The sequence below is a fragment of the Moschus berezovskii genome, chromosome 12 (genome assembly GCF_049115385.1).
Source record: "Moschus berezovskii isolate FMDL1 chromosome 12, NW_MosBer_1.0, whole genome shotgun sequence".
NCBI lineage: Eukaryota > Metazoa > Chordata > Mammalia > Artiodactyla > Moschidae > Moschus > Moschus berezovskii.
This window is the reverse complement of record NC_142471.1, coordinates 88,419,620-88,432,573: the sequence shown is the minus strand read 5'-3', so window position 1 is coordinate 88,432,573 and position 12,954 is coordinate 88,419,620. Positions and strand designations below refer to the sequence as shown.

General features: G+C 45.3%; 1 protein-coding gene across 1 annotated transcript in view; it reads right to left on the bottom strand.

Annotated features, from left to right (window-relative positions):
• LOC129555128 (scavenger receptor cysteine-rich domain-containing protein DMBT1-like) overlaps positions 1 to 11,557 on the bottom strand; it is a 97,137-nt gene extending 85,580 nt beyond the window's left edge. The window contains exon 1 of the mRNA XM_088841978.1: positions 11,347 to 11,557. Coding sequence (XP_088698104.1) covers positions 11,347 to 11,557 — 211 coding nt within the window. The remainder of the gene's footprint in view (positions 1 to 11,346) is intronic.
• Positions 11,558 to 12,954: the final 1,397 nt, after the last annotated feature.

The window sequence follows — 12,954 nt, the reverse complement described above, 5'->3', positions numbered from 1 at the left end:
AGTCCTGGAGGCCATGACCCTTCTTGTCTTACTACGGTCTTGCCCTGAGCTCCTCTGAGGCCTCTGAGAGTGCAACTCCCTAGGGTCCTTCCTGGGCTCTGATAATCCCCCCAGGGGTTCATGAGAACAGTGGTACATCCTGCCAGGAAGGTTCTGACCTGATGGGCTGGGCCAAGGAAAACTGGCTCTGCGACTTTCTGCTGGCAAGTTGAGCACAGGTAGAACTAGAACAACAGGGAAACAGTGATTAGAACCGAAGCGTCTCTTTCTGAGACCAGACACAAGAGCACTTCGGAAAAGGACTCAACCAGCAGCTGGCGAATAGTCGCCAGCTATGCCACAGCCTACCAGAACCTCTGGGCTGGCCACATGTCATAACAAATGACCCGTTTCTAATGAGGCTGGAGTGACCTTCAAGCTGCTGTTAGAAAGCTTGTACACCTGTTCTGCTGACCCGCCCAAAGCCTTGTCCCCTGCCGGGAGCCAGCGAGGGAAATCCTACCCGTGGCAAAGGTCAACTGGGGAAGAGGCCTGACGGGCAAAGGCTAATCAGGACTCGAGGAACCCCCTGGACTTACCTGAGCATCTACCCCAAAGAAAACCGGAATCTGACTGCTTTACTATCTTACGCCTCTTACCAAGTCCTCTAATACTTACGGGGGCTTCCCCCCAACCACCTTTCTCTGAAAACATTAATTCAGAGCTGTAGTTTAAAAGTTCTCCTCGGCTTAATAGGAGTGTTCCAATCCAAGCGCCTCTGATAGCTTTCTAACTTGCATGACAAGTTTGTCCGGGCTCTTACAACTATGAATGTGACTGTTTATAGCCTCCCAGCCATGCAAGGACAGAAAGCCTAATATTCTAAAATACAGGAATCTGTTGAAGAAGTTAAAATCATTAGAGTAGTACTAAAAAAGATTTCATTGTTGAATCAATGCTTGCTGCAAAGTTTCCTCTATCCATTGTATCCTTGGAAATATATTAATCACATATAGAGAATATAAGTAGTAGCCTTTGATTTAACCACATCAGATCTTAAGTTAATAAGTTCCTTTCTTGCAGCTCACTACACCGGTGCCTTATAGGAATGTAACTTTGTTATGTGTCTAGCACCTAACTTTAGGAAAGTCACCTTAAAAGAATATAAGCCTTTTACTTGCTAACTAACCTATTGTTAGGAGAGAGGGCCATAAAACTGTTAGCAGGCCCCCTGGCCAGAAGATGATGTAAATCACCTAAAACTTTTATCACAAGACACACAAAAATAAGCCCTGATCCTGATAAGGGTCAAGACTGCTGACCCCACGTGATTTTGGCGTGAATCTATACCTCCCTTTCTCTGTTTCTTATGCACATAACTTAGGGTATAAAAGCAGCACTGGAAAATAAAGTTTTGGGCCTTGCTCACTGAAGCTTGGTCTCCCCGTGTCGTTCTTTTCTCTTTTTCCATCCTTTTCTCTATTCTCCTTTTTCTGGTTGAGATCCTTGGAGCGCTGGGCCCTCTGAGTTTACTTATCTGCCTGGGCTTCTAAGACTCACTCGAGGGGGTGCCCTGGTGGGGTGCCTCCAGCGATTTGAGAGGGCGCCTGCGGCCTACGTAAACAGAGCAAGCCCCGTGCTGGGGTTTTATTGGTTTCCAGCGTAAACCAAGGAATCATCAGCCCCTGTCTCTCTCTTCTTTCTCTCTCTCTCTCTGACGCCGACGCCGTTCATCCCGAGGATACCCTGGGTCATATCGAGGCTGGTCCCCGATAGTCCCCTTTCTGCATAAGGATGCTCAGCAGTAATAAAGCGATCATGAAAGAATCGGGCAAAAGTTCTAAGAATCATAGTATCCATACAGATTTGATTGTCGACCACTCGGAGGACACTGTGTAATCTGATGACATGACCATCCAGGTCCCACCCATCTGCACAGTAAGGCTGTGTATGTATAGATCCAGTGACAAAATCATTGCCGTACCTGGTACGCCAGTCGGTAACTCTTCATTGTCTGCTGAGATGGAAAAAGAAAAATATTTGTTGAAATTCGGCTTCATTAGTTTGCTCACATGTGAAATCCTAGCACTTCTTTCTGAGAAGGGATGTGAGTGCCAACAGGGGGCTACCAGCATTTTCCAGAGAGATGCCCAGGTCTCTTAAGCAGAGGGACTTGCCGCCACTACGCACTGCCTAGCAGGACTATGTTTAACTAAGACCAGAGCTACCCCAGCAGGGTCAGACAGCCCATCCACACGTGCAGGGCTACGCGCTTAGTCGATGAATCGTGTCTGACTCTTTGCAACCCCATAGTCTGTAGCCTGCCAGGCTCCTCCGTCTGTGGAATTCTCCAGGCAAGAATATTGGAGAAGGTTGCCATTTCCTACTCTAGAGGATCTTTCTGACCCAGGGATCCAACCTGCATCTCTTGTGTCTCCTGCACTGGCAGGTGAAATCTTTCCCACTGTGCCACCTGGGAAACCCATGCAGGGCTTACACATTCATTTACTGATCCAGTGAACTTTCCCTGGGTGCCTCTAATGTGACAAGCACTGTGACAAGTGCTGCAGATACAGTGATAAGAAAGGCAGATAAAACCCTTGTCCTCTGGAGCTTAAAATCTGGTTCCGAAGGTGACACTGGGCACCACATTGTCCATAGAGCCCTTGGCAGTGAGTTCTCCCAGGCCCTGACCTACAACTCATCCTTCTTCTGGGCTTAAAATGCTGGAAGTGACATAGGCATTTAGAACAGTCTTTGGGACTCTGTGGGAGAGGGTGAAGGTGGAATGATTGGGGAGAATGGAATTGTAGCATGTATATTATCATAAGTGACCAGTCCAGGTTCGACGCATAAATTTTCCTCTGTTCATTTCTTTGCATTTGTGCTTTTTTAATAAAATTCTTTTTTAGAAATAAAAAAAAAAATGCTGGAAGTGGCATGTAACAAAGTACCACACCCATCTTCATTGCTTTAACTCACAGTTCACTGACCTACCTGAGGATACAGCTGGGTGGTTCACATCTTCTGGGATGGCAGAAGTTGAGAGAGCTGCTGGGAAAGCAACAGTATAAGAGAAATGACTCCTTATGTTTAATACCAAACAGGAAGCTAAGGGGGCTTCCCTGGTGGTTCAGATGGTCAAGAGTCCACCTGTAATGCTGGTTCAATCCCTGGGTTGGGAAGATCCCCTGGAGAAGGGCATGGCAATCCACTCCAGTATTCCCGCCTGGGAAATTTCATGGACAGAGGAACCTGCAAGGCTACAGTCCACGGGGTCACAAAGAGTCGGACACAACTGACTAAACACAGCACAGAAAGAGGACTTTCTTCACCTGCTTCACATTTCCAGGAGAAGAATTCAATTAGCTGTGGACAAGTTCATTCAAGACAGAGCATTTAAAAAGGAACCATCAGCCTTGAAAACATTGTGCTAGACACCACAGGCCACATGTTGTATGATTTCATTTATAGGAACGAATCAGATGAAGCGCATCCGTAGAGATAGAAAGCAAGTTGGTGACAGCCAAGTGCTGGGGGGAGGACTTGTGATGACAAAATGGCTGAGGCCATTAGCAAAGAGCAGAGCTGAATCCCCTCTTCCAGAGGGGCACTGTCGCACTGGACACACCTCAAGGCACAGAAACCCAGGCTCATGGTGCCTGATTGTGCACCAGGCTCTTAACACGAACTCACTGACTTGACACTCACTAACGCTCCTTGAAACACAGTTATCACCCCATGTTTCAGATCAGAAACTGAAGCACCAAGAGGGACAGAAACCCGGGGAGGGTCACACAGCTGGGAGGCAGGAGAGGGAGCTCCAAACCCAGAGGCCAGCAGCTGGCACTGAGCATCGTCCTGCCAAGAGCTGGGCCATGCCCCTCTGATTTCAGAAGAACCCGGAGCCTCTTGGACAGGAGATGAAAGAACTGACTGGGTCCACTCTTTCCTTCTGTAAACATTTGGAAGTGAACGCACATTTGTAAACCGGGGTCGGTGGAGCAGTGTTCATTGTTCAAGCATTTAGTTATTTATTCATTTAATGAGCACTGAATGCCTATCATACAGGAGACACTATTCTTGAGACCCTGTGTGTGCGTGTGTGTGTTTGGCTGGGGACAATGTCAAAGATGAGAAAGATACGGATTCTGCTCTGGGAAGCTGATGACATCATTGGAGAGATGAATGGACAGACAACTGTGCAGGAAAGGAATACAGCTAAAAGTGAGGACAGGGAACTGTGGGCCCAGAAGAGGGATGGCAGCTGCCAGCCTGGGGTGGGGGACTGGACGAGTGCTCTGGAGGCTGTGGCTGGTGTTTTAACGGGTGCTCTGGAGGCAAAGGACGAGCAAGCGCAAGAGGAGGAATATAAACGCAGGGCTGACTCAGCTGAGCTGCCTCTTCACTCTTGTTCAGTTTCTCAGTCGTGTCTGACTCTCTGCGACCCCGTGGACCGCAGCGCGCCAGGCTCTCCTGTTCTTCACCATCTCCGGCAGCTTACTCAGACTCATGTCCATTGTGTTGATGATGCCGTCCAACCATCTCATCCTCTGTCATCCCCTTCTCCTCCTGCCCTCAATCTTCCCCAGCATCAGGGTCTTTTCCAGTGAGTCGGCTCTTTGCATCAGGTGGCCAAAGTGTTAGAGCTTCAGCTTCAACCTCAGTCCTGTAAGTGAATATTCAGGGTTGATTTCCTTTAGGATTGACTGGTTTGATTGCCTTGCTGTCCAAGGGACTCTTAAGAGTCTTCTCCAGCATCACAGTTTGAAAGCATCAGTTCTTGGGCACTCAGCCTTCCTTATGGTCCAACTCTCACATCCGTACATGACTACTGGAAAAACCATAACTTTGCCTATACAGACCTTTGTCAGCAAAGTGATGTCTCTGCTTTTTAATGTGCTGTCTAGGTTTGTCATAGTTTTTCTTCCAAGAAGTAAGTGACTCTTAATTTCACGGCTGCATTCACCTTCCGTGGTGATTTTGGAGCCCAAGAAAATGAAATCTGCCACTGTTTCCACTTTTCCCCATCTATTTGCCATGAAGTGATGGGACTGGATGCTGGTCGCCTCTCTTTACTCTTCACTTTCCCCATCGCAGAATCTCTGAATAGGCCACATGCCTAGTCAGTGTTTTTAGTAGTTAATAGGATTTGAATGTGGTTTAGGGAGAAAAAGTAGTTCAGAGACTAATCTCTAAGCTCTGGAGTCAGACTGTCTGTGTTATCATTCCACTGCCCATTTGAGTATGAGTTTCCCTGTTGAGAGAAGGCAGGTTATAGAAGTTTTCTTAATTTGACTGTCAGGAGGATCAGATAAGAAAATCCACGTGGGGCAGTCAACACAGGGACTGGCGTGGAGGAAGGAACTGCTGTCCGCCAGGCGCAGAGCCTGAGCTCCGGCAGCACATTTTAGAAAGGAAAGAGGTGAGATTAATTTCAGCAATGTACCCTATTTAATCCAATACGTGCAAATTATGATCACTTCAACATGCCATCCATATAAGAATGTGGATGAAGCAGTATTACAGTCTTCCTAGGAGTATATTAAAAAGCAGAGACATTACTTTGCCAACAAAGGTCTGTCCAGTCAAGGCTATGGTTTTTCCCGTGGTCATGTATGGATGTGAGAGTTGGACTGTGAAGAAAGCTGATCACCGAAGAATTGATGCTTTTAAAGTGTGGTGCTGGAGAAGACTCTTGAGAGTTCCTTGGACTGTAAGGAAATTCAACCAGTTCATTCTAAAGGAGATCAATCCTGGGTGTTCATTGGAGGGACTGATGCTAAAGCTGAAACTCCAATACTTTGGCAACCTAATGCGAAGAGTTGATTCACTGGAAGACTCTGACCCTAGGAAGGATTGGGGGCGGGAGGAGAAGGGGACGACAGAGAGTGAGATGGCTGGATGCCATCACCGACTCGATGGACATGAGTTTGAGTGAACTCCGGGAGTTGGTGATGGACAGGGAGGCCTGGCGTGCTGTGATTCATGGGGTCGCAGAGAGTCGGACACGACTGAGCAACTGAACTGAACTGAACTGAACTGAGGGTACCAAAGATCCAGGGTGTATCTGACACGCACAGCGGGTTTCAGCCCCACAGAGCCACATGGAACACAGGTCCGAGGGCTCATTGAAGATCCCATCAGCATCCTCAGGACGTGAGTCACTTGATGGTGTAACTGACATGGCAGCCTCACAGATGATGGAGTAAGGAAAAGGGCATGGACTCGCACGACGCGAAGACAAAATGACCTGCATGGTACTGCACACACCATGACCAGGAAGACGCGTCCCCTCTTCAAGTGACTCAGGGAAACAGTGGCGTCTTTCCAGGGTAGCCACTTCCCAGGCATCAGGCCAGGTGTCCTGATTTATTTCTTAGATTTTAAAGATATAAGGTGACTCTTTAGGAACACCCCTTTCTCATTCACTGACACACAGACCCACCCCCACGCCCCCACATAACACAATCCTGCCTTTTCCTCACACTCCTTACAGAGTGGGAGTGACAGAGATGCTAGACCACCTCTCAACCTTCAGTCCTATGAGATTTAACCAGCCCCTTTCTCTCTCTCTCATACTTGATGTCCAAGCTCAGGTGCTCAGTTTTTTTGTTTTTTTTTTTTACAATAATGATATGTTTTGGGTCTTAATATTCTTCCCACTGTTGGCTTTGAAGATAGGCAGGAGGCCATGAGCCAAAGAATGCAGGCGGCCTCTAGAAACTGGAAAAGGCAAGGAAATTGATCTCCACTTCTAGACCCTCTGGAACGAACAATGCCTGGTGTAGCCTTGGGTTTTAACTCAGTAAGACCTATTTTTTACCTTCAGAACTGTAAGATAGTAAGCGTGCATTGTTTAAGCCACTAAGTGTATGCCAATCTTTTAAGGCAGAGATTAGAAACTCATACAATAAGCAAATATTACATGTGATCAAATGATGCTTCCTCCAAAGAAAAACTGAAATGTATCATTTATGAAAATTAAGGAATTTTGAAAACTCTCAGAGAAGCTGCCAAGATGAAGATTAAAAGTAATTATAAAATTGTGATGTTCAAAATAGTTTCTAGTATTTGTTTAAAATAATGATATTGTTATCTCATTTTATTTTTTTTAAAGAATCAGCTGGAGCAGCACTCTGAAAATCACCCACACAAGCTTCATTATAAAGAGCAGGTTATAAAGAATTGGGCTTCCCTGGTAGCTCCGCTGGTAAAGAATCCACTTGCAGTGCAAAAGACCCCGGTTCGATTCCTGGATTGGGAAGATCTGCTGGAGAAGGAATAGGGTACCCACTCCAGTATTCTTGGGCTTTCCTGGTAGCTCAGTCGGTAAAGAATCTGCCTGAAATGTGGAAGACCTGGATTCGATCCCTGGGTTGGGAAGATTCCCTAGAGGAGAGCATGGCAAGCCAGTCCAGTATTCTTGCCTGGAGAATCCCCAAGGACAGAGGATCATGGCCAGCTGCAGTGCATGGGGTGTCAAAGATTTGGATATGCCTGAGCAACTAAGCACAACACACATAATGAATCACTCAGCAAAATAACTCAACAGCAACTCTTTCACTTATTTTTCTCCTGTATTTTGACAAGCAACCAGAAGTGTCCCAGGAAAGAGCACAAAAATGTTCTCTTACCTGACAGTACAGTTTCTGAATTTCCTTCACCTATTGGGTACACATAAGTGAAAATATTTAATACTCAATTAAATCGAATAACTTATACCTCACCTACTTAATCATTTTCAACAAATCTATAATGTGACAGGTCAAAAATAGCAAATATGAAACATAGTGAACTCCTGCTGAAATACAGCCCCTTGGACATAACAGACTCTCAGAAATATTTGCTGATTTGATTGATTTGAAGAGACTCTAAAGGTAGTAACTTCAACCTGTGATGCTAGCTCCAAAGAATGCTCACCCCCTGAGAGCAGGCGAGTTATCAAGAATGAACTAGAGAATTAAATAATAACTCTGCATGCCAAGACCTAGAACAATGCCCCAAGTGTCACTGACACTCAATAAAGTTTGCTCTTATCATTCCATGTACATAACCTCATTTAACCCAAATGGAGGACACTGAAGCAAATGTTTTAGTCCTCTTTATTAAAAAAAGGAGAGAGAGATGTTTTAATCTCCTTAAAAAAATGGCTTGCCCAAGGCTACACTAAATAAATGGCAGCGAAAGTGTTAGTTGCTCAGTCGTGTCTGACTCTTTGGCAGCCCCATGAACTGCATGTAGACCACTAGGGTCCTCTGTCCGTGGGATTCTTCAGGCAAGAATACTGGAATGTGTGCCATTCCCTTCTCCAGGGACTCTTCCCAACTCAGGTATTGAACCTGGGACTCTTGCATTGCAGGAAGATTCTTTACCATCTGAGCCACCAGGGAAGCCCAAAAATGCAGAGTGGAACTCAAACATGGAGCTTCTACTGCTAAACCCATAGCCTTTTCCCTCAACCCACAGCTCAGCTGGGTAATATATGCCTGTCTTCAACATGTTCCCACTGGGTTTACCAGTCTTGCACAATGCAAGACTCAGCAGTTTCCTAGTCCATCAATAAATGGATGATTCACGTACAACATATGTATATGTTCTCCCTCCCCAGTTTGGCTCATCAGTTCCAACCAGAAAAGCTTTTAGTTTTAAGTCAAAAGGAAAATTTGCATCAAATAAGGATTAATATAGCAAATTCAACGTGAAAAGACTTTCGACCCTGTGGCAAGGGCAGTGACTCATTAGCATTCTTTTCAAGGAGAGGAGTCAAGATTTCAGTGGCTGCTGCTGCTGCGAAGTTGCTTCAGTCGTGTCTGACTCTGTGAGACCCCAGTTAAGACATAAAATATTCATTCTGAGCCCACATAGTGGGAAAGAACATAGGTTGAACAGCTGCATAAGCTACACGAAGATTTACCAAGACTTTCCCTTAATACAGTGGTAGCAATAAGGCTTTTAGTGGCAACTCTATTGGCAAAAAGAAAATATCAATACTAGTTGATAACATAAAACCCTCAAGATTGAAAACAAAATGAAGCTAACTTTTAAGGAGGGAAGAAAGTGGCCCAATAGCACTTTCAACTTCCATTCCATTCCGTCGCTCAGTCGTGTCCGACTCTTTGCGACCCCATGGACTGTAGCCTAGCAGGCTTCTCCATCCATGGGATTCTCCAGGCAAGAATACTGGAGGGGGTTACCATTTCCTTCTCCAGGGGATCTTCCCGACCCAGGGATCGATCGAACCTGGGTCTCCCACATTGGAGGCAGACGCTTTAACCTCTGAGCCACCAGGGAAGCCCAACTTACTTGATGCAAACTTTCCTTTTGACTTAAAAAAGGTTTTTTTGGTTGGAGCTGATGAGCCAAACTGGGCGGGGAGAAGTGAAGTGAAGTGAAAATCGCTCAGTCGTGTCTGACCCTTTGTGACCCCAAGGATTATACAGTCCATGGAATTCTCTAGGCCAGAATACTGGAGTAGGTAGCCTTTCCCTTCTCCAGGTGATCTTCCCAACCCAGGGATCGAACCCAGGTCTCCCGCATTGCAGATTCTTTACCAGCTGAGCATACTACATATTTTGTACGTGAAAACTTAATGGTGGGATCATCTCAGTGGCCCAGGAATGTGGAAACAGCAAATAAGGATAGTAAACATGGGAATCTGGTCCATCCTACTGTTTATTTTACTTTTTCCTTTATGATCTACCTATTACCTTCCTGGGTGGCTCATAGAACGAAAAATGTCAAGTCAATAAAACAAAAACAGGCATCTACCCTATGCTGGTTTAAATTTTCACTCTGTTAATATGTGGAGAAAGAAAAGATCGCTTTTAGGAAAAGGGATATTGTTTCTAGAGGGGCTTCAATTCAAAATGAATTTTTAAATGAAAGAATATGACTCCTGGAAATAAAAATGTTGATGCTCCCTGCCTTAGTTCAGATTACTTTAACTAACCATCAGATACACAGACACATACTAGCCCAGTGTGTCTAGTAACACATCCTACACAATTGTGGCTGTGCTAGTTCCTCCCAGAGACTCTGCAATATCTCCAAATAGGAGGCAAATAGTTCCTGATACACATGAAACAGGTGGAACACAGTGGCTCTACAGAATTTCTGCTTTTACGGCATTCTAAACCAAAAACCCAACTAATAGAACAGAACAAAGGCAAATCAAAGGGAAAAGAAACAAAAAAAATATGATAAAAAACCAACACACACACACATGCACAAACACATGTACATGCACACTTCCACCAACATTTGAGCTGTCTGAGTGGACTTTAAAAACTTTTTAATTGTCTTGGATACACTCATTCCGGTTGAATACAACTGGGATGTTTAGCAAACAGCCAAGTTATTTGCTCTAGATCCGCTAGATGATTTCCGTTGTTTCCCAGCTAGTACACACCTTTATGACTTCAGGGTTGGTTGTATAAGTATCAGTCACATGTTTGGGGGAAATTCACTTGTTTGTCTGGACCAGTGGTTCTCAATCAGTGGCAATTTCCCCTTCCCCCACCCCAGCAGACACTGGATAATGTCTGAAGACATTTTTGGTTGCCACAGTTTGGGGGGTGGTCCTTCAGTGGGTAGTCACCAGGTATACTATTAAACATCCTACAATGTGCAGGGCAGCCCCCATCATGGAGAATTATGTGGCCCCAAACATCCATAGTGCTGAGGCTGAGAAACCCTGGGCTAAAACAATCAAGACAATTACTAACTGGTCAAAGACGTGTGATTAGCAATACATGGCCTGTACTCACAATCAATAGGACAAAACTCAGTGCTATTCTAATTTCTAAACTCCTGGTTTCTACACCTTCATTTGACTGCATACTTTTCAGTGGGCAAAGCTTTATCTTTTAGTTCCCCACAGTGCCCTGTGGAAGTAGAACACACTCAGGGAATGATTAATGTCACTGCTGACTTCCAGTGTTTTGTCACAGTCACTTTGGAATCCAGTCCTTGTAATGGAAACCCTAGTATCTTCCATTATATTTCTCTGTTTAAAATCCATTTCAACATCTATTTGCTAGAAAATTCCTGTGCTCAAGTTGAATGCCTCACCTGACAACTGCCTCTTGACTTTGGGCTCATACAAGTGGTCATAGATGGTCTGCACATATGATTTTATGGCACCCTAAACCAAAAACCCAACTAATAGAATAAAACAAAGGGAAATCAAAGAGGGGAAAAAAAGAAACAAAAGATATATGATAAAAACCCAAACACACGCACAGACACATGCACATACACACTTCCAGCAATACCGCACACAAGTGCAGGCTCTGCTGATGGGATTACTAGAGATGCCCTCTGGATGATGACATGAGCATGCTTGGGAGGAGAGGTGACTGTTACCTGAGCAGATGGCACTGGCGTCTTCTCCAGGACCGCAGTTACGGATGTACCGGTCAGCATGGGGACCCTGTCCCAGAAAACTCTCTCTTCCTGTACAGTCCACATCATCCAGCAGAAGCTGGCCTTCCCCCTCCCCAAAGCAGGCCTTCACCGGCACTGCCAGGGCAGGCCCACAGCTCAGTTGCCGGCACACCACCTCGGCTTCATGCATGTCCCAGTGGTCATCACAGACCCTGCGCCACTGGCCGTGGTAGAAAGCCTCCCCACCTCCACAACATCTGCCTGACCCATTCACTAGCTGCAATTGCAGTCAGTCTTCAAAAAAAAACCACAACATTGCATGTTAGGAGAAGGGACACTCTCTGCATTGACCCATTTGTTGAGCTGTTCGACAAAGATTTATTGAACACATGCTGGATCCCAGCAGATAGCCCTGTGGCTACTGTGATTCACAGACCAGATCTGGTCTTTCCTGGCCCAAAGTTCAGAGTTTAGTTTGAGGAGACTAGAGGAGGCAGTCCCATTGATCCAACATTAAGTTTAAACTTACAATTCTGCAAGGTGCTAAGAAGCAAACGTGGAGATGTTCATAATCTTTTGAGAGCATAAGGGGTAGCGGTTCCAGGATATTTTTTCTAAGAAGGGATGATGGACCTGAGGCTTGGAGGAAGAGAAGGGCGGAGTTAAGAAGACAAAGAGGGATGGAGTAGAGGCAGAGCCTTCCTTGAAGCACTGAGAAAAGGCCGAGGTTATGAGTGATGAGAACGCATAGAACTCCCCAGACGAAATCACTCTGTTTGGTAGTATTTATAAGGTTGGGACCTACTCACCATTTAAAAGCGCACAACCCGCCAAACCACATCAAGTGAGGAGTCATAAAACCTCGACTCACCCCCGGGAAACAGTGTCGGCATCTCAGCATCTAAGAGCAGAGAGGAGGAAATGAGGTATCATTGCTGTCATTGCTAAATAGCCCACCCAAGTTTCTTGGTGAGCCCTGCACATATGTGATGATAACCCCATGGAGTAGACATTAAGCTAAAGGCGTGATTCCGGGGGTATATCTGGCAGGTTCTTTCTAGAAACAGATAGTATTGGGTTGGCCAAAAAGTTCATTTGGGTTTTTCCATAAGACTTTATGAGCACCCACAAAGCCACAGGCATTACTGGGGGAGCTGAAGTTAGGATTTTTGGGTCTGATTTTAGTTTAATTATATCTTTGAATGATAGTTGATTAAATCATATCCACATCCTCTCTTCATAGTTTTCTAAAATGCATCTAGGCAACAAGAACAAAACAGTTAGGGGAGAAAATGTTTTATGCATGGTTCAAGGCCAGGAATTGACTGCTTGTTTTCTTTCCCTTACTTAGTCCTTTCGGTTAAATTCACTATTTGTTTTCTGCTCCTCCCCAACCTCCTGCAGTGGGTTATGTTGGCAAATATCATCAGAGGATGGGGCGCTTGGGGGTGCTCTGTTAAAGATATACTAAGGTGTGTTTCTTACCAAAAGCTCCAGAAGTTTCGTATTCATCATCTATGAGAAAGAAAAGAAAGCTGATTGTAACTTGGGTCTAGCAGAGACAGTTAAGATTCTGGAATGTCCTGC